Below are 23,167 nucleotides of genomic sequence, written 5' to 3' on the forward strand. Positions count from 1 at the left end.
CGCGGCACACTAGTGTGCCGTGAGATATTGTCTGGTGTGCCGTGGGAAAAATTCCAATTTCATCTGTAACATGTGGCTTCGGCTCACAAATAGACCAATCATTAGAATCTAATGATTCAGTGGTCGGCAAGCCGCGGCTCGCGAGCCACATGCGGCTCTTTACCCAGTCTAATGCGGCTCTTCTGTGTGCCGGGCGCCTGCTCCCCTCCCTCCTCTCGGTCGGCCGCTCCCCTGCCTCCTCTCGGTTGGCAGCCCCAAAAGTCCGCGCGGACCTTTTAATCCGGCTTGCGGATGTGGCTGTCAGGATGTGTGTAGGCGGGGCAGCGTGCCGAACGTGAGGGGAGGGGAGCTAGGCTCCTCTCACAGTCCGCCCTGAAGACCCGAACGGCGCGGGAAGACAGCGAGAGGAACGCAAAAGGTAAGTGAATTGACACGGGGGACTTGGCTTACTAGAAGGGGGGGGGGGAATAGTACTGTGGGGGATGAAATACTATATGAGGGATGAATTACTTTATGAGGGATGAAATACTATATGGGGGGATGAAATACTATATGGGGGATGAATTACTATATCAGGGATGAATTACTATATGAGGGATGAAATACTATATGGGGGGATGAAATACTATATGAGGGATGAAATACTATATGAGGGATGAATTACTATATGGGGGATGAAATACTATATGAGGGATGAAATACTATATGGGGGATGAAATACTATATGGGGGATGAAATACTATACGGGGGATGAAATACTATACGGGGGATGAAATACTATACGAGGGATGAAATACTATACGGGGGATGAATTGCTATGGGGGATGAATTACTATATGGGGGATGAATTACTATGGGGGATGAATTACTATATGGAGGATGAATTACTATATGGGGGATGAATTACTATATGGGGGATGAATTACTATGGGGGATGAATTACTATGGGGGATGAATTACACTATGGGGGATGAATTACACTATGGGGGATGAATTACTATATGGGGGATGAATTACTATGGGGGATGAATTACTATATGGGGGATGAATTACTATATGGGGGATTAATTACTATGGGGGATGAATTACTATATGGGGGATTAATTACTATGGGGGATGAATTACTATGGGGGATGAATTACTATATGGGGGATTAATTACTATGGGGGATGAATTACTATATGGGGGATTAATTACTATGCTTACTATGGGGGAATATTACTATACTTACTATGGATGACACATACACATCATTCATCTACTCTTGGTCCGGCCCCCGGGTCCAATTATAAAATACTTTATTATTTCATAATAAAGTAATTATAAAATAATTTCTTTGTGTTTGATTCCTATTCAAGAGAATTACTTTATATATAGTCAATATAGGCACAGAGGTAAATTTTTTTAACATTTTCTAATGGTGGTGTGCCTCGTGATTTTTTTCATGAAAAAAGTGTGCCTTTGCACAAAAAAGGTTGAAAAACACTGCCCTAGAGCATTCCCAGGTGTAAGTAAAATATGGCAAAGAGCAAAATTCTGTATATGATCCAATCTACAGAAAAAGAGTGGGTTATATTTAAACTTTTTTAATCTTATGTCCTGATCTACATTAGATAATTTCTTTAGGTCTGAGGGCAAAAATAACTTTTAAAAAGATTTTTGTTTCAAAGTTTTTATTTTATTGAACTGTATATTTTGTTCTTTTATAAGAAACAAGTCGGAAAACTTTTTTTCTTTTTAAAAATGAAACTGTTTGTGCTGCGCATATGTGACAAAACAAACAAAAAACTGGTATATTTATGTCCATTGAATTCTTTATCTTCAAAATTCGGTCATTACATGATGGCAATATCATTTGCTCTCATGACCGAGTGTTCGTTATTCAAAAACAAATTTTTCAGCTAGTGTATGGTTAGCATTAGCGTTAGTGTAAAGATTGGTGTTGGGGTGTTAGGGTAATTGGGATGTATAGTGATGAGAGTTAGTGTTAGAGTAAAGGTAAATGTTAGGGTTACAGGGAGGGTTAGTGCAGGGGTAGTGTTAGGCTCCTAATTACAAGTGGTCCATAATGCGAGGGTCTGTTTTAGGGATTTGGGAAGGGCTTTTTAGGTGTGTTAGGGTTACTGCGAGGGTTAATGTTAGGATTACTGGGAAAAAGTAGTTTAGTGTTTAGGTTATAGCAAGGATTAGTGTTAGATTTACAGGGATGATTAGTACAACTGCAAGTGTTAGGGTTACAGGAAGTAATAGTGCAAGGGACAGAGGGAGGGCTTGTGTCAGAATTATAGGGACTGGGCTTAGCAGGGTGTGGGAGACTTCATATATGGCTTTGTTCCTACCTTTGCACTGAAAACTACCAGCACTGCAAAATAAAAATCTTAGCTGAAATTGTTAGTTTTTACTTTATAAATCGCAGGAAAAAACAAAAGAAAGCAAAATGGCTGATTGGGTTTAACACCCTTTAACCACTTCAATACCGGGCACTTATACCCCCTTCCTGTCCAGGCCAATTTTCAGCTTTCAGCGTTGTCGCACTGTGAATGACAATTGTGCGGTCATACAACACTGTACCCATATGGAATTTTTAGCATTTTTTTCACACAGATAAAGCTTTCTTTTGGTGGTAATTAATCACCACTGAGTTTTTTATTTTTTGATAAATAAAACTAAAAACACCCGAAATTTTCTTTATTTCTGTTATAAAATTTTGCAAATAAATAACATTTCTTCATATATTTAGGTCAAAATGTATTCTGCTACATTTCTTTGGTAAAAATAATAATAATTAAATTTGTATTTTTTTTCTTTTTTTTACCATTTTATTTTTCAGCACAAAGCAATGCAATGTTACCATAGTAACATTGAACTACTCTAGGCAAGTGATCAGGATTTTTTGTAACCCATTATGATTGCTAATACCAATGTATTTCATTGATATTTGCAATCATTGTTACTGAATGAAACTGATTCATTCAACCTTTTGTTGTGATTAGCAGTGATTGGGCAAAGCTGATCACGATATCGATGGGCTGTGATTGGCCCTGTCTGTATCATGTGACTGCCTTGACCAGTCACAGTGAACAACATAATTGTATACAATGGATGGCTTGACAGGAAGCCAGCCATTGTATACAATTGCCATGTGATCTGCTGTGATTGGTCACAGCCGTCACATGACACTGGCAATGGGCTGGTGTAGTGATATGTCATCGGCTGTGTCCACAGTTGACAGATCGTGCCGCTGCACGGCCTCGTGAGCGGCGCATTTTGACAGGACATCATATGACGCCCAGTCACAACGGCGAGTGTCCCACCTGGCCATCAATCTGCTATAGGCCGGGTGGGAAGGTGTTAAATTCCTGAAAAGCCAGCAAAAGCAGCCATGATTATAATAATGTAAATGTTTAGCTCTCTATTCCAGCCTAGTAGGCCATGGAAAAGGAAGAAGGTATGGAGTACAATTTAGGTACCACCCACAGACAAAATTGTGTAGCACTTCCTTAAAGGCAGTCATTTGTACAAGTCCGTCTACTATAAGAGTTCAGAATAACATGCTATATTTGTGACCAAGCTAAGAGTAATTTAACTTAATAGCATAATATGGGACAATAGTGAATGATTACAACTTTGTATTGTCCTTTATTGTGATTGCAATGGAGTGTAATATTCTAAAATGTAACACTAATGATTTTTTATTTTTTCTTATTAACACAGGAGGAACTAGATCTGTTCTTAGATGTTATTTTCCAACATCTTTAGAATTAGGTTCGGATAAGAGGCTGAGATAGAGAAATCGATATGGTGATGTATAATTCTAGTGCACAAATGGGATGAATACATTATAAATGTTATTTTGAATGTCATTTCAACCATGGTGAATTAGTGGCAACTTTTAACCACTTGCCCTCGAGAGGATTTACCCCCCTTCCTGACCAGGCCATTTTTTGCATTACGGTGCTAAGTTACTTTGACGGACAATTGCGCAGTCATGCAATGCTGTACATAAATGAAATTATTTGATCATCTCTGTGGGTTTTTTTTTTTGCGCTATAAAGAAAAAAATACCAACAATATTGAAAAATAAACACAATATTTTTGACTTTTTGCTATGAAACATATCCAGTAAAAAAATTTAAAAAATAAAATTTCTTCAAAAATTTAGACCAAAATGTATTCTGCTACATGTCTTTGCTGAAAAAAAAAATTCAGTACGTGTAAATTAATTGGTTTACATGAAACTTATAGCGTCTACAGATGGCAGTATATATACACTGGAATTTTTATTTTACTAGTAATGGCGGTGATCAGTGACTTATTGCAGGACTGCGCGGCATTCTAACACTGGGTGGGTGACTAACTGCCACTGACATCCCTAGCGACACTAATAAAGTGATCAGTGCTAATAAAAAGCACTAACACTGTACTAATGGCACTGGGCAGGAAGGGGTTAACATCTGGGTGATCAAAGGGTTAACTGTGTGCTGTGTTGTGTTTTACATAGTGTGTTGTGTATTTTACAATGTAGACATGCTGCTTTGTATTGCTCTGCTGTGCAGAGCAATACAAAGCAGCATGTCCGTGCTGACAGGGGAGAGATCTGTGTTGTTTACACACAGACCTCTCCCCTGTCAGCTCCACCAACGATCACCAAGTCCCGGCCCAGAATCGGCGGCCGGGACCCGGTGAATGACATGCTGAGGAGCCAATAGCGGCGCAGGTAGGGAACGCGTGCCCCCTACCTAGAAATGTAAATCACGTGTTTTGCGCATCCCTGCCATCCTGTATCAGTACTTCTGCTATAGGGTGGTCAGGAAGCGGTTAACGGATGCCCCCCTAAAAAGTGCTGCCCCAGGAAAACGCCTTGTTTGCCTCGCAGCATATACGCCCCTGGAGGACACACTCGCCACCACCATAATTTCCACTTGCCATTGGCTAGCAGGCGAGTGGAAATTTCAAGGCCTGATATAAAGTTTGATTTTACCGAAGTGTTTAAGTGATCTCTCTTTGCACATCTTGAACCCCCACCCCCTCCTTCCCAAAAGCATAAACTATCACGTTACCCTGATAAAACAAAGGGGAGCACACTGAGTTCCCAGCACATCTAGAGAACTGACCATGGTGTGTTTTCCTGCTTGGTGTGGTCAGTTTTTAATAGGAAACTAGAGGGACTGACAAAAACACCAGGGATTTCACACAGAGGAAGCAATACAAAGAGAACAGGATACTTTTTCATATAAGTACATGATACAGCAGGCACATATCAGGAATGTGAAATGTAGAAGTACATGAATCTGAGAATGAATACAAAACCATGTTACCATCAGAATAGAGGGCCCAGTGATCTCTTCATACTTCTGCCCATCATAGTACTTCTGACCAGATGTAGTGCTGCAGCAGCTTTTGCAATACAAGCTGATCATAAAATCAATCACTATTGTTGCCTAAATAAAGGATCATCAACAAAATAACTGTTATCACTGCTCTTTATTTATGTAATACTAACATATACAACAGCACCATACAGTCTAGGCACATCACAGAACAAACATACAAGGATTACTATAGTTTAACCTAATATTTAATTTAATCATTTTAATTGAGTAGATGTCCACATTCAAATATAATTTTTCAATTAAAGTTGAACTGAAGCCAAAACATCTTGCTTTGAAAAGAATGGGGAATGGCTTAAACCTCTGTCAAGACATTATTTTTCTCCACGTTTTAGGTAGTTTTCCTTCACTCGTTACATCACAGAGGAATTGAGGGAGATCACTTTGCTGCTTTTTCAAAATATATATCGGTATATTTATTCAATTTGTATAAGAAATATATAGAACACAAGGTAGAGTCTTTCTTTAGCACTTTTATTAGTACAGTGGTCCAGGATTTGAACCCCTGACTGGTATTTGTTTGCATGTGTCCTGACAAGATTATTTTTACCTCCTTTGTGTCACTCTACAGGAAGAAGAGGGAAATGTGCTCACTATTGGCACTACAATTATAACGTGCAGTTCCTTTTGTTAGTCCATTACCTAGGGATGCACCAAAATTTTGTGGCTGAAACGTTTCGGCCGAAAACCCCCCGTACGGCTGTTGGCCGAAATGAAAAAAAAAAAGCACCGATACAGGTGCTAAAAAACCCCGCCCCTTGCCGCCGCTCGCTGCCCGCCTACAGCTGCCGCCACCACCCGCCACTCATTAGTTCTCAGCCTTGTCTGAGAAACCATCGATCCCAGCATTGGGCATAGAGATGAGTGAAGAAAAGATGGCCACCACTCATCTCTATGCCCTTGGAGGAACGGAGCGATGTCACTTCCCATTCCGGCCATTTTTTTTTTTTGACCCAATGCTTTACATTGTAGAGGAGAGATATGGGGTCTTATTGACCCTATATCTCTCCATAAAGAGGACCTGTCACTGCTTATTTCTATCACAAGGGATGCATGCATTTCTTGTGATAAGAATAAAAGTGATTACATTTTTTTTTAAAAGGGACCGTGCAAAAAAAAAAAAAATTAAATAAATGAATTAAAAAAAAAAGTTTAAAGTGTCCCCATCCCCCCGTGCTCGCACGCAGTGGCCATGCCCACATATGTAAACAGTGTTCAAACCACACACGTGAGGTATTGCCACGAACGTCAGAGCAAGAGAAATAATTCTCGCACGCAGTGGTCATGCCCACATATGTAAACAGTGTTCAAACCACACACATGAGGTATTGCCACGAACGTCAGAGCAAGAGAAATAATTCTCGCACTAAACCTCCTCTGTAACTTTACACTGCTAACCTGTAGCAATTTTTAAAGTATCACCCATGGAGATTTTTAAGTACCGCAGTTTCACGGCATGGCACGAGTGTGACATGTTTCGTATCTATTTACTCGCCGTAACATCCTCTTTCATATTTTACAAAAAAATTGGGGTATATATATTGTTTTTTTTAATCAGTGTATTTTTTTCCAAAAAATATATATTCAATTTTAAAAACTGTGCATTTTGGTTTTAGTTTTCAGCCAAGTGCATTTTGAATTTTAGTTTTTGGCATCAGAATTTTCATTTCGGTACACCACTACTATTACCATACTACTACAAACAGATGTTTAAACTGAAATACCACTCACCAATCCAAAGTAAGAAAGATAGGAACCAATGAATAACACCAATTCAAACCAACTGAACTGCCCCCCCTAGAAAGGGATGATATGAACAGAAATAAATAAGAGAAAAATACACTGGATGACATTTTAGTGCAACACAATATATGTTATTGCTTTTGATGAAATGGTTTTAGATTTTATAAGTAAAGCAAAAAACTTTTCTTACAAATAACTGCAAAACACTTAAATAGTGTAATAAGATTTCTAAGGCATATTTATTGCTGGTACTAATTTTGTTGTGCTATTCATGTGTAGGATTATTAAGCTAAACTTCAGGCAGATATTAAAATGCTTATTAATGCAGTTATGTGTGCTTTAAAAATGAATAAATCAATTTTATGGAAAACTAGTATAATTTGATTACTCTGATTCTTTTATTAGCTTCCTGTAACCCCTGTACAGCAGCTTACAGACCAAGAAAGGAAGGGGCAACACTAAAAGCAAATTGTTTAAGGTGAATTGCCAATTAACTGTCTAGGAACCTTCAGACAAGAGGAAAAATCCTAATGGAAATATTTGACTTTGACTATAGTTACTTATAGCCAACAAATATAGGTTATGCAAATGTGCTCTGGCTGGCAGCCATCTAAGGACATTTTGCACCTTTACTACTGTAATGTTATCAATTTAAACCTCCCTGGCAGTCTGATTATGCCCATATTTCTGTGCTCAAAGCAGTACATTTTTTTGCATTGAAATATGTATTTTTTTATTGTAGCCTGTAATTTTTAGGAATAACTCACTGAAATCTGTCTGAACAAGAGTCTAGTAAACATCTCGGGTATGTTAAAATTTGAAACACGAAATCATAAATTATAATTTAATAAAAAATCATAAAAAATAATATAATAATAATAAATTTAATTCAATAATATAATCAAACCAAAAACACTGAAATTTGAAATATAGCGCCAAGTTCGCACATGACTGAGCAAAGTCGCAAAATTGTTTTCAGTGTCTGACGACGAATTTCCCCACAAATCCTTATCACTCAATTCTGCAAGTGGTTCTAATTTACTATCGCTGTTCTCTAGCTGGTCTAAAACCGATTTTGACCTAAAAGGGACGCTTTTTGGACGCCATGGACGTTTCTCAGTTTCAAGGCAGAAAGAACAGGAAAAATGTAGGCAAGGCACAGGACAAAGCACTCGGGACAAAATGTATGTGAAATGGTTTGATACAGTAATGTTTTACTATGAGATTTTAGTGAATGTCACTTTTTGTCATTTTCAAATTTCCGTCCCCATTTGTCCCGACGTCGCAGGGGACAGAACCCAGAAGACAGATGCCAGCATCCACCGGAAGACATTACAGGGGACACTGTGGGAGGCACATCGCGGGAGCGCAGGACAAGGTAAGTGATTGAGGGATCCCAGAGCAGCGCTGCATGGTAAGCCCGAGTGTAGCTCGGGGTTACTGCTTGTGGTACTGAAACTTTACCCCGAGCTACACTCGGGAATACCGCCAGGGAGGTTAATAAACGTTGTGTTGAAGATCCATGGTGTGCTGGTGATATATGCTTTCCACTTATGATGTTTGCTTCAGCACCCGCTTACTTCCCACCATTTCCAGGAATGTGTCATGCTGTTTATTAAAAGTATTGCACTTACATATAGTTAGAGATCAACGCTCCTTTAAGACAAATATTGTATACAGCCACAATCACTTCCTGCAGCTTCCGACACCTGGCTCCTCCCACACATTACATCACGCCCTTTGTGACTTCATCAGGGAGGGGAATAAACAGCTTGGTTTTAACTAATACACTATGAGATGCTGTTCTGTGTTTACTTGAGCATAATGGAGTAGTAAGAAGGAGTGATTGGCCATAAGATCGGGGAGGAGAAGATTGTTGTTTCTAAGGAGGAGAAATAATTCACCCCATAGGGGAAAAGTGTATCCAGACCTAATAACGTATGTTCTTAGGTCACACTTCGGAGGTGAGAGCATTATTATTAAGGTGATGGGAGTCACAGTTGCATGAAGGTGACCATTATTGTTTCAATCACAGACTGCAGGAAGATGTATGAGTTGCACTAAGGAAGATTAGTTTGAATTGTGGACTTTCACAGACTGTTTATGCTTACTTTATGTTTTATTTCACTGAATACTTTGTTAAGCCAGTATACAACAATGCACCTCAGTGTAATAAAAATATTTCTGCATTTATGTTATGCGTTTATGAAACATGCATTTATATATATATATTTTTTTATTTAGTTTGTTTGGCAAGGGAGTGCCGCATATATCTTTCTATATTTGTAATCATGAAGTGTGTGAATACACAGTGATGTGAGCTGCACCCGATCACGATTTCCCAATCAGTGTTTTATCACAGTACAGTTTTCACCGTATTTTAGTGTTTAGTTCAAATTGGGTAGCGCAGAAGTCACACTACACTACAGATTTGATTCCTCAAACTCAATCTATCCTAACTGGGCTCATAATAATTCCTCCCCCATGTGCCTCTTCCTCTGACTTCTTTGTCAAGATCGATGACGCAATTGTCATCCCGTCCCTGCATACCAAGGTACCGAGTGTTATCGTGGACTCAGAACTATCCCTTCGGCCGACATCAAATCAATGTCCAAAGCTTGCCGCCTCAACCTCCACAACATCTCCAAAACATTCCCCTTCCTAACCAATGACACCACAAAGCTTCTAATTCACTCCCTGCTAATCTCTCCCCTCGACTACTGAAACTCCCTCCTCATTGGCTTACCTTTACTACCTCATCTGGCTGCTGTCAGACTCATCCACCTTACCAACTGTTCAGTGTCTGCTACTCGTCTCTGCCAATCCCTTCACTGGCTTCTGCTCACCCAACACATTTAATTGAAAATACTAACAATAACTTACAAAGCCATCTACAACTTGGCCCCCAGCTACATCACTAACTTTGTCTCAAAATACCAACCAAATCATTCTCTTCGTTCCATCCAAGACCTCCTGCTTATCTAGCTTCCTTGTCTCCTCCTCCCATGCTCGCATCCAGTACTACTCCTGAGCCTCTCCAATCTTATGGAACTCCCTACCCTAATATGTCAAACTGTCTCCCACTGTGTCCACTTTTAGATGATCCCTGAAAACCCTTCTCATCATAGAAGATTATCCCGCCTCCTCATAACAACTGTACTTTTATTTTCTCCATCAGCTCATCCACCACATTTATTACCTTTTGTATCTTTTGACCCGTCCTCCTAGATTGTAAGCTCTAATGAGCAGGGTCCTCTGATTCCTACTGTATTAAATAGTTTTGTAAATGTACTGTCTACCCTCATGTTGTAAAGCGCTGAATAAACTGTTGGCACTATATGAATCCTGTATAATAAAAATAACAATAATAGTAGGCTCTGCATTGGACTTGATGACATTCGAGGACCTGCAAGAGAAGAGGCTGCAGGGACTGGTATTACAACCCAAGGGAATCTGCAGGAACGACAGCTCTGGTAACAAAACTGCTTTTTGCAGCCCATTAGACTGAAACAGGCATTTAACCCTTACAGTATTAAGGCATCCCCCTGGATGGGAGCATGGTTGTCCTCCCTGCAGGTGGGCTTTATTGATTTGTTTTCATAAATGTATAACTGGATAAACTATTGTTGTATTTTAATATCTTCCCAGAGTTGGATGTTTGTATTTGGCTTTCTTCATTAGTTGGGCAGCCTAACACACTTTCACTTTTTCAGCACTGTCCAGCAAAACCATCTATTTATGGACATTGATACATGATATAATTCTTATAATCAGTATATCTCAAACTGCAAAATTTTGATTTTGCGACAGCATAGTAGATGTTTGACGCACTTTCAGGTTATAGATGTTCCACTGAAACCCATTTGTGTCACTGGATGTGTGCTGGGGCACTGCCTTTTCAGATTACACAAGACTTCCCTGGAAGCTGATGCTGTCAAGGCTTGGTGGGGGAGCCATTCTGGCTGTCCAGCACAGAAAGCCTCTGATACTCCTGGCATGCTCTTTAATATGTCTGTGTGGGTCAACCCCCTGCGTATTGCAGTATCAAACCCAAAAACATTCTGCTTAGATCATAGCACACATCAACTACATTAGGTCTGTGATAGACTCATACACAAAAATGTGTAATATTTTTTTACATTAAATGAAAATGTTCAAAAGGCTTTTGGAATCTAATTAATTAATAGAAATGAAAGCATTACTGTGCCATAGACTTGAATGTCAAATCTGATCCCATAAGCTTTTATAAGAGTCCTTAGGTCGCTTTGGTTCTGGTTCCTGTAGTACCTGGCAAATCTGTAGATACAAAATAATAATAAGTGAGCCCTCCTTCAGTATGTACTGCTTTAATGTCATAGCATATGATAACATGTATTCTAAATTCACAAGAACAGCTATTACAACAATGAGTATCAACGAAAGCAAGAAATAACTGATTGTGGCTGCAGCTGCAAAATACACGGGAACCATCCAGATAGTTTCATTCCAAACAAAACCATTTTTTTCTTATGGATAAAGTCCTCTGTCTACAAAAAGCATAGCTTCGACTGACCAACTGTCCACTACCTAACATGCCTGCCCCCCGTTTTTGTCCTTAATTTACCTTAACACTTTTTTGTGAAGCTCCTTTTCTTACTTCCTTTTCCTTATGTTTTCATATGGTACAGAGAATTTCATGCCCTATGCCGCCATTCTGAGATACCTCCCAGACATGTTTTATGGCAGCTATATTTACTGACTTTTCACCTAAGCCACAATAGTTTTTGCTACTTGTTGTATTACCCCTCTGGCTATTTATATTGTTCTACAAGTACGTTGTACTGTACTTGACCTGAATACTCCAGATATAATATGTCCTGTACTTTTGTCAAACCTTTGTGAAAACCCTAAAAAATCTTTCTAAACAAGAAAGCAACTTTAGCTATAATTCTGTCCCCCAAAGACTCACTTGGCTCACTAATCTACTGCCACTCATCTGGGCTAAATGGCAACCAGCTATTTTTTGGTCTTGCCCATTACTACAGCCATTTTGGAAGGAATTCAGACTGATCGCTCAGACATTTACAAATTTTAGTGTTCCTGATTGCCCGGCATTCTTCCTCCTGCACCACTCACCAATACCTCTCAAGACATATCCCCTTGAAATGGAAGTATCCTGACCCTCCCCCCACTTCCATAGCCTTCTGGTTTCACAAAATAGAGGATATTAACCACATGGAGGAGCCCAAAATAAACACAAGACCTACAAAAACACCTGGTTCCACTGAAATTACTACATCTTGTCTGATGAAGGGAAGGCCTGGCTAGCTGATGCCCCCCAAGAGTTAAGTGCTTCCTGTACCACATTCTGCCTCTGCCCCCCTTCCCCCCCACACTCATCTCCCCAACCTCTACCCCCACCATTTTTAAAAAAATTCTTCTCCCCTTTCTTTTCTGGTCTCCCTCCTTTATTCTCCACTACCAATACTATATACTTCTCCTCACAACAATTTAAAACGAACACTCCGGGCTTGTACAGTATTAGAATTTCGTTTGCACTGGCCACTACTACGTATAACGACTCGCTGTCAGCTGCCTTAGACTCCTTAGCACCCCTAACCACACGTAGCATTAGACCCCAACCGCTTCAACCCTGGCAGAACGACCACACTAAAAATCTTAAATGGCGCAGTCACGCGCTGGAGCGATTATAGCGCAAAACCAGATCCCCTTGAGCGTTCTCCCTCTACAAATCCGCCTTCCTCACCTACACCTCCACGCCGCCAAACAAGCCTACTTCGTAACCCTTATCAACACCCTCTCCACATGTCCTCGCCGGCTCTTCTCCACTTTCAACTCCCTACTCTCCTCCCCCCCACCTCCACCCAGTACCTCACTCACCGCCCACGAGATTGCCAATCACTTCCAAAATAAGATCGACGCAATCCGTAAGGACATCACCAATGCTCAATCTACCTCCCCACCTAGCCTCCCTCCCATCATAACCCCATCAACTCCCCCCTCCTCTGACCTCGCAACTGCCCTGGCCCTTACCACACCTAACACTCCGCACACTATAACCTCCCCAACACTCCGCTCCTTCAGCCTTGCTACCACTGAGCAGGACACTAAGGTCTTCTCAGAAGCCCGCCTCACCACTTCCCCCTTGACCCTGTCTCCACACAACTCCTCCGGTCACCCTCCATCCTACGCTCCCTCACCCACATCTTCAATCTCTCATCCTCTACTGGCGCATTCCCCTCCCCCCTAAAGCACGCACACATCACCCCCATACTCAAAAAACCCTCCCTGGACCCCACCGACCTGAACAACCTTAGACCCATTTCCCTGCTGCCATTTACATCCAAGCTCCTTGAGCGCTTAGTCTACAATCGCCTAAGCTCCCAAGTCACTGACAACAACCTCCTCGATCCACTGCAGTCTGGCTTCCGTCCCCTACACTCCACCGAAACCGCCCTACTCAAAATCACTAATGACCTGCTAACCGCCAAAGCATATGGCTACTACTCAGTACTCCTACTCCTCGACATTTCCGCGGCCTTCGACACAGTTGACCACCCCGCCTCCTTAATAAACTACACTCCCTTGGCATCAGAGACTCCGCTCTCTCCTGGCTCTCCTCCTATCTATCCCAACGCTCCTTCAGCATTACCTATAACGCTACCAACTCCCCCTCTCTGTTGGGGTCCCCCAAGGCTCTATCCTCGGGCCCCTTCTCTTCTCCATCTACACCTCCTCCCTCGGCAAACTGATACACTCCCACGTCTTCAACTATCACCTCTACGCCGATGACACGCAAATTTACCTCTTCACCCCTCACCTCACCCCTTCAGTCTCCGCCCGTATCACCCACCTACTGAACGACATATCAGACTGGATGTCGCTCCATTTCCTCAAATTGAACCTTTCCAAAACCGAGCTTCCCCACCAGCCCGCGCCCCCCCCATCCTCTCCATCACGTCCAACAACGCCACCATCAGTCCCACACCGCAAGCCAAAATTCTAGGTGTCACCCTAGACTCAAACCTGTCCTTCCAACCCCATGTCCAATCATTGGCAAACTCATGCAGGCTCCACCTCCGCAACATCTCCAAAATACGTACGTTCCTAACCCCAGACACTACTAAACAACTTGTTCACTCCCTTATTATCTCACGCCTGGACTACTGCAACTCCCTTCTCACCGGCCTACCCCAACACAGGCTATCCCCACTTCAGTCTATCCTGAACTCTGCGGCCAGACTCCTCCACCTTACCAACCGCTCCGCTTCTGCCACCCCCCTCTGTCATTCCCTCCACTGGCTTCCGATTGCCCAACACATTAAATTCAAAATACTAACGCTGACATACAAAGCCATTCATAACGCTGCCCCAAACTACCTAACCAACCTGATACCCAAATACTGCCCAACCCGTACTCTTTGCTCCTCACAAGACCTCCTACTTTCTAGCTCCCTGGTCTCCTCCTCCCACACCCAACTGCAGGACTTCTCCAGGACTTCCCCCATCCTCTGGAACTCACTACCCCAATCCATCAGACTGTCACCTACCCTCCTCACCTTTAGGCGCACCCTGAAAACCCATCTCTTCAGGGAAGCCTACCCCACCATCAATTAACAGCCGATCTCCTCCTACCACTCCATCCCCCACAGCCACTTCCTCCTGTACCACTATCCCCTGCCTCCTAGATTGTAAGCTCGAAAGAGCAGGGCCCTCGAACCCCTTGTGTACTGTTTTGTTACAGTATTGTCTCATGTTCTGTCCCCCACTATAATGTACAGTGCTGAGCAAACCTTTTGGCGCTATATAAATACTGTATAATAATAATAATAAAAATAAGGAATTTAAAAAATGGCATCCAGCACTGTTCAACCCACTTCCTGAAAGACAAGGGTGTGAAGGCCTGACACCCCCCTCCCAGACTCACATGAGAAAAGCATAGTAAAGGCAGTGGTCATCAACACAAACAGAGTGGTGAATTATTCCAGTGGGGACACAAGCAGCAATAAAAACTTGGGAGACAGCCTAACCCTTCCCCACGCTATCTAAACCCCCCCCCCCCCAAAAAAAAAAAAGATTTTGCCTAGAGATAAACTTTAAATTATAGTTTCAGTCACCTTTTTTTCATTGACTTGCTAGTACTGTTAGTTTATTTATATTCATATTGTTATGACTCAAGATAAAAGAATATGTATTTATACTTTATATTTCAATGTTTTGTTTCCATACCTAAAATTCAAACCAGGATACAAACGTTCATCAACAACCTTATCATCCAAGCGTCGGAAACTGTATTGTGGACGACAGCTGTGAAACCAACGATCAAGATTACAGTTCCAGTTGATTTCTATGCCCATAATGCCACCCTAGATAAAAGAAAATTAGAGATATAAAAAAACTCTGAAAACATTTCACAATGCAGCAACACAATATTATACATTATTTTAACCCTCTCCTGCCAGTTGTAAGCATATATCTGTCAGCATGGAGGTAGGCCTTATTCCGTGCTGTCACATATGTGTGTCTCTTGGGTGCACCTAGCACCCTGGTCACGCTGTCACCTACAGCTCTCAGTCACATAGTAATGATGAGGAGCCAGTAACACAAGCTGGAAAGGTCTGGCAAACTGCAAAATATTACATTTTGTTTCTGGGGTTTGATATGCTTTAAAGAGGGTCTTCAGGCAAACAGCTAAATGTAATTAAAATACACTTATGTTTGCAGTTTGGTTGCAGCCAAAGGGACTGCAATTCTGTATAGTGAACATATTTGTTGTCATACCTTCGCCACACTGAATAGTTAGAAATGCTTTAGTCATTGGTCAGTATGTCTTTTTCATCTTTTTTTTTTTTTTTTTAACTTACCATAGTATCCATCCTTGCCTCCACAATGTTTGTAACACTTTTGCTAAAATGGTAAAGCCCAGCTCTACAACCTAGTGTGGATAGGTGTTCAAAGTACTGTAAAGTTTTTATTGCTTTCCGTGTTTTCATTTCTGAGCCAGTGACCCCAGAACAAGAATTGAGAGATTGCGGGTAACACCAAGAGAGAAGACACAGAAGGCAATAAAATCCTGGCAGTGGTTCTAATCTTTTGATTCTAGTAACAAAGATTAACATAAGAGAGATGTCTCATGACTTCATGTACTACAAGACACCTACTGAAGACACAGACAGCAAAACATGACAGAGGTTCTAACCCTTCCATCCTTTATAGAAAGTATAGGAAAAGCTTAGCAACTTAGTTTGTATTAGAACTAATTTGAAAAAAAAAAAAACAAAGAGTTCACTTTGCTCAAAATGAAACTAAAATTATTTCCGAGATACATGTTTTGGAAACTACTTTGAACTGTAAAGTATGCTACGGTTTGTATTTCTGTGAATATGCTGGCTATGGGTGTGTTTAAACAATGTGGGTTGGTAAACAGTGTACCAGGAACTTGAGAGTTGCACTTCCTTTATAAATACACAGTGGCATTAACTTCAGTCAGAATGTCACTCGAAAAAAAGAGCTGTCTGAAAATTGTTTTAACAATGGGCTATAGAAGACTTCCCATATTCTGGGAAATCGCACCACAGCTCAATCTTGCTCTCTAGACTAGTATTTCTCAACCTTTTTTCAGTCAAGGCACCCTTTAAAATTATGGATTGTCCCTAGGCACCCCATTCTAAAATGAAGTGCTCAAGGCTGTCTATAATTCTAAAAAGGGCACCCCATTCTAAAATGTGAAAATCTATTCTAATAGTTTTATATAACACAGCAACATCCACACGTGTAGGACACCCAACATTAGAGGTGATTTATTCTTCCAATGCAAATACACTATTGCACACTGATACTGAGTAGTATTCTAATGTTTCTCCCTCAGTTTTTCTCTATCATTGAGCTAATGTGACCCCAGCACTGATGGAGAGGGGCAGGGTAGGGTCAAACTAGGATGCTGTGCAGGAAGCTGACATCCTCCTTATAAACTGATGATGTCATTGGTTGTTAGGACGCTGGCGACTAGAAGGTCACAATGGTACACGATGAATACCTGTGGCATTGTGTTACCAAAAGAAAGGCTTGTTCCACCCGCTGGCTTGTGTACAAGTTTTGGGCAATTTTTAGACATTTTGCCAAGGCACCCCTTAAGAGACCTCAAGGCACCCCAGGGTGCCTGGGCACCCTGGTTGAGAAAGGCTGTTCTAGACAGTAAAGAGCACAAAAGCAGATTGGGTACAATTTAACCTATGATGTTCAGATGTAGGCTTACAGGATATATACACACAAGAACCAAAATATTATATATCGCAGCTTACCAGTCCTTAGATGTGGTGGCTACATTAATTTTTATTTTTCAGGCTAAGGAAATTTTTCATCAAATGGAGAAAATATCTGCTGTCAAAAATGCAGCAACCTTGTCGCTTCCTAAGAGATGAACTGATATATCAAACAATGTTATCTTGCTCCCAAGCAATTTTTTGTCAATTAAATCCTCCCCTTTTAATGGAGATGAAGGGAATAGAGCATGTTTGTGGTCCAAATCAGTTGAATAACCTGGATGACAACCATGGCTGCCTACTTGGATACAGGGGAGAAGTGAGTAGCCACCATAGGACAAGAATTGTATTACTGGCAGAATTAGCAGCTGAAAATAAAGGAAAAAGCACTGGAAAAATTAAAAATAATGCTAGTCTCTTCATCTAAGAACTGTTAGGCTGCAATACAGTACATTATTGTTTGTGGTTTAGGTACACTTTAATCTTCTAAGATAATTTTTCACAGTGTGAAGTGAGAATGCATTAAAACTAAAGTGTAGTACTCTTAATCTTACTTAATGTAGCAATGGCTGTCGAGCGGATTACTGTAGGCTCAGAATGGTGGTATAGGGCATGAAAGTCTCTGTACCATATGAAACATGTCATTAATTTACAAACGTATTCTGCAACCAACAATGGTGAGCCATAGCATGCTCACCCCCTTTTTCTGCAGTAATAACAATGAACTTACTTGCCCCTATTACTGTAACGGTCCATAGTAGCACTATTAGCTCGCTATGCTGCATAATTCTAGACTAAATCAACAGTTATAAATCTGCAGAGTGGTACATTGTCAGCAGTAAATCCTCAGTGAAAGAGGTACCTGACAGTACAGATTACCTGCCTTCCAAACAGTACAATGCAGATTGGCAGATTTCTTACCTTTTATTAATTTTGGAAATGAGGCCATTACTATTTTACAGTTCAGGAAAGCTTTACTTTACCTCTCGTTTTTTTTCCAACAAATATTAACTTCCTATAACTAGTAAGTCTATCAATTTCACCTCTGTCCTCAGAGGCCCCAAAACCTCTTTTGCACCTCTTAATATAAACAGCCCTATATGGCAAATTTTTTCTATTCAATTAATATATCAACAGTAAAAAAATACAAATGCCAATATGAGCAACAATATATTATTATATACCAGAATAGCAACTTGGGAAAAATTCTCTCCTGCTTCTTTTAGGATGTCCCCTAATCGGAATATGGGACAGCGAGGAGCAGTCACTTTGTGATAAACGCAGGTGACATTGTATTCGGGAAGGATGTTTTTCCTATAAAAGAAGTACAATGAAAAATCAAATTATGACATTTTATACATTAAAAAAAACAGTGACAGCCATACAGAATGACTGGCAAAATGTGAAATTATTAGAAAACATAGGAACTTGGGTGCAGAAAAATGACAGCAGGTGCTCTTGGCTGATGAGTCAAAATTTGAAATATTTGAGTGTAATAAAAGGCAGTTTGTCCGTGATGGGTTGGAGAGCGGTACAAGAATAATTGTCTGCAGGCAACAATGTAGCGTGGTGGAGGTTGGAGATCAGGTAATTGTCCTCAATGCTGAGAAATACAGGCAGATTCTTATCCATCATGCCATACCATCAAGGAGGCATGTTATTGGCCCCAAAATTATTCTGCAGCAGGACAATGACCCCACACATACAGACAATGTCATTAAGAACTATCTTCAGTGTAAAAAAGAACAAGGAGTCCTGGCAGTGACCCCCACAGAGCCCTGATCTCAACATCATTGCTTCTGTCTGGGATTACATGAAGAGACAGAAGGATGTGAGGCAGCCTACATTCACAGATGATCTGGGGTTTGTTCTCCATGATGTTTGAACAACCTCATGATGTTTGGAACAATCTACCTGCTGAGTTCCTTCAAAAACTGCTAGTGTACCTAGAACAACTGATGCTGTTTTGAAGGCAAATGGTGGTCTCACACATTGAGCTGCATTTCTTTTCTGTTCATTTACTTTCCATTATGTTAACTGATAAAAATAAACTATAAACACTTCTATTTCTGAAAGCATTCTTAAAGTATAGCATTTTTTTCACACTTGCCTAAGACTTTTGCACAGTACTGTACAACAATCACCATCGCGATGTACTCTGCCCTGAACTCTGACCAAACTCCTTTTTTCCTCATCTCCTTGAGGTACTTTTTTCTCACACACAAGGCCTGTTATTGTGTGGTGACTCTAATCTTAGTCTGTAACCTTCTTTAGACAAAACAGCCAAAAGCCTTCACCAAACCCCTGTGTGCAAAGACACTGAATTTACCCTCCTAAAGTCCAAACCATCATTAAAGCATTGAAGCCTAACAAATAGCCGGTTAGCCAGGCTCCAATAGTTTCTTTTCTATGTGTTATAAGATTTATGGAAATTGTTACAATAGCATTCAACAATATACTTCATTGTGACTTTTTCACCCCTGACAAACTGACTACAGTGGTAGGCATAATACTTAAACCAGCAAAAAACCATGCCAATTGGGTCCAAGACCCACATCTTTTCCATATCTTGTGGAAATGGGGCTTTCATGAACATTATATCACTAGGGCCCAAGTGCTTTAGCACACATCGCAAGCATGTATCAGATACACGGGCTTCTATTCCAATATGTTCCTATCTTTACTGGTACTCATTTGGGCTCTCCTCTTTCACCCTTCTTATTCATCTAAGCCATTGAACCACTTAGTCCTTTAATATATCAAACCCAAACATTCAAGGTGCAAATGATGTTGGTTATCATAACAAGCATTGTCTATTTGCTAATGATCTAATTATGTCCTTCACCAACTATATCACCTCCCCCCCAGCTTCCACAAACTATTTCATGACTTTACTACCCTGTCTGAGCATAAACAGGCTTATTGTTCCCGCCCTCCGGGTCCATCCTCTCTATTTAAAGAACCCTTTGGTCTCTCCCTCCAAGATTTGAGAAAGAGGCAATGCCTTGAAACATGTCATCTTGGAAACCCTACGCTTACTGGCATTGAGGACTCCAGTAAACTGACCACCTGAGGACTTCCTGTCTATCGATGATGCACTTCCTGTTCATCAGTACACTTCTGGTCTGACGCTGTACCTCTGGTGTCTCAGCTGGCTTGTTTGAGGCCACTTCCCTCCATCACATCCATTCTCACTTTAGATTTTGGACCTTGCAATACCCACTGATCAGGTTATTCACAGGAGTGTCTTCCATTTGCAGTCCCACCATGATAGAGATGCTGTCTATTCACTGCACACCATGGAAACCACAGTAAACACATTAATATTTGCATTAACATTTGCATTGTGGAGTACTTATTTGTGGACTGTGCATTTTTTATTTTAATTAATTTATACTGATTCAATAAAGTACATTTTTGGACATTTCTTGCAATTAGACATTCTATCACATTAATATATTACCATAACTACAGTGTACTCATGGTTCAGGCAAGCAGATGAGCACTTTGCAATGGGGCATTGGATAATGTGGCAGTGACTCAAGTTCAATATTGACTACCGCAGACAAGCAGTTCAACTCACAATGCCACCAACACTCATTATATCCCCACTTTCCTTGCGCTGGGTTTTAAGTGTTGTTATTTGGTTTTTCCTATCCTCACGTGAGAATTCCTGGCATGAGGACCAGTGGGACCAAGTTGAACAATGACTTCACAGGTTTAGCACCTGGGTTCATTTGCTGTGTTTTACATAAACAGGCAGAGATTCTTACAAATTTCATTGGGTGTCGGATCACCCTTACCTGGAGATCAACCTAACCAGTTCTTTTGATACTATGTATAGTACTGATTAGCCCCTCCCTACCTCATACCAACCCTAATAGTTTGAGCACTTCCCGGGTACTCTGCACACTGCTTTAGATGATTTCCAAAAACAGTAACTTTAATTATTGTACATCTGGTGGACTTGTCACGCCACCTTATTAGGTCGCACCCATGAGATGAGCCCCTGGGAAGCCCAAGAGCAAAACTAGATCACTGTCTCCGAAACAAATTATAAACTCAAGATGGTATGGTAACTCGTACAAACCTAAATAGATCAAACACTCCTGGGGTACTTTCCACACTGTTTCAGAGGCTGTCCCAAAAATGGTACCTATACTCACAGAGGGTGAAATTGTCTTGTAAGCAGACAAATCTGGTATTCAATATATCACATGCTCTCCACCTTATTAGGCCATACGCTCGAGATGAGCCCATGGAAAGCCCTCTTAAAAAACAGCCACAAACCTGCATGGAATGCAAAACACGCCTGCTCATCCATGTCTTCATGGCTGTGAATAAAACAATCACTAAAGCCTAGAAAACACCTAACTTTACTATAGGGGATTTAAATTGCATATGCCCCACTGCATGCTCTATAGAAAAACTGACCACTATTCAATGCGACAAGCTGCCTAAGGTTCAACCATGCATGTTACAATCTGACCATACAAACTTTGTACTAATAACTTTAGATTTACTAAAACTATGTATTATGAGCACCTACCTAATCAATCCAAATAATGTTTATCCAATCAGACAGGTCCTTGCACTATATGTTGTTGGCAGATCTGAAGAATATTGTACAATCAGATTGTAACATGTTTGGTGAGCATAATTTCCAAAATACATGGGTCCACTGGATTACCCACTACTCTCTGCTAAATGTCTGATCATTAACTAAGTTGTCTGTAACCCAGTGCAGATTTTCCATTCTGCACAAAGGGTATATAGGTTGGAACTACTTTAGCTTTATGCGATTTTTTTTTTGTCTTGCAAATAATCTGGAAGCTGAAAAGGGTGTCAGGTGACCAGATCATACATAATGAGTCATGTGTATGGCCAAACCTGTTACAGATCAAGTCAGGATTTACTTACGTGGTATAATTAAAAGCTGCGAAGTGAATATTGTTCTTTATCAAAACTGTGAAGTTTTCAGCACTTCCCAAAATGGCCGGCCTAGAAATGGAGATTTAACACAAAATACTGGATAAGCAGAAAGACAAAAATTGTAACAAGAAATTTCTGCTCGGATACTAAAACAAAAATAATCTGCTTTGGTTTAGAAAATGGAAAACATTAAAAGTAATTTATAAAAGGCAGACAATCCTTTCTTTTCGTGATATTGTCTTGCAAAAATTATTTCTTTTTTATGCAATCTATAGAGAAAAAAGCAATGAAACTAAAAGATGTGCTTTATTTCTACTTTGAGCACTGTTCGTTTTAAATGAACTAAAATAACTGTAGGCAAAAAGTATACAAATGAAATAATGGCCCTTTTTCAATTTTGCACATATTTTAACACAAAACAAAAAACATCAACAAATAAAATTAGTAAAAACTGAAAAAAAGGTTGAAATATGATGATTATTGATTAAAAATAGAGATAATATGCAAAAAACAGCAAAAACGTTATAGGTAGGGGCAGAAGGGGAAGAAGGAGGTTATTAGGGCTAATTATAGTTTACTAAAGGTTAATAAGGGGTAAAGTAGGAACACATTTTATGCAAAATATTTTTTACTGGTATGGTTGCTTTAACTATCATCATATACAGATTAGGGATGAGTGAACCAAGCAAAGTTTGGTTTGCAGAACGCTCAGGGAACCCAGCGAAGTCGATTCATAGCAGACCCATATTCAGGCATGAAGCCTCGGTGGCTAGAAAAGGGAGGGCTGAAAACATGGGGCTCCATTCTAAGCTACATGCCTTTAACAATGGGAGAGTACCT

The 23,167-nt window shown here is 40.5% G+C and overlaps 1 protein-coding gene across 2 annotated transcripts in view; it reads right to left on the minus strand.

Moving 5' to 3' along the window:
* The window catches only part of P2RX7 (purinergic receptor P2X 7), a 75,705-nt gene that overhangs the window by 14,356 nt on the left and 38,182 nt on the right, over nt 1–23,167 (minus strand). For both annotated transcript variants that reach the window (XM_089676558.1, XM_089676567.1), the window contains exons 6-11: nt 22,316–22,396; nt 18,580–18,709; nt 15,363–15,499; nt 11,336–11,429; nt 7,122–7,187; nt 5,319–5,441 (exon numbers count right to left, since the gene is read on the minus strand). In XM_089676558.1, the coding sequence (XP_089532684.1) occupies nt 5,319–5,441; nt 7,122–7,187; nt 11,336–11,429; nt 15,363–15,499; nt 18,580–18,709; nt 22,316–22,396 (631 nt within the window). The remainder of the gene's footprint in view (nt 1–5,318; nt 5,442–7,121; nt 7,188–11,335; nt 11,430–15,362; nt 15,500–18,579; nt 18,710–22,315; nt 22,397–23,167) is intronic.

Source organism: Staurois parvus, unplaced genomic scaffold (assembly GCF_062004578.1).
Source record: "Staurois parvus isolate SC_StPar_1 unplaced genomic scaffold, SC_StPar_1.0 ptg000014l, whole genome shotgun sequence".
NCBI classification, from domain to species: Eukaryota; Metazoa; Chordata; class Amphibia; order Anura; family Ranidae; genus Staurois; species Staurois parvus.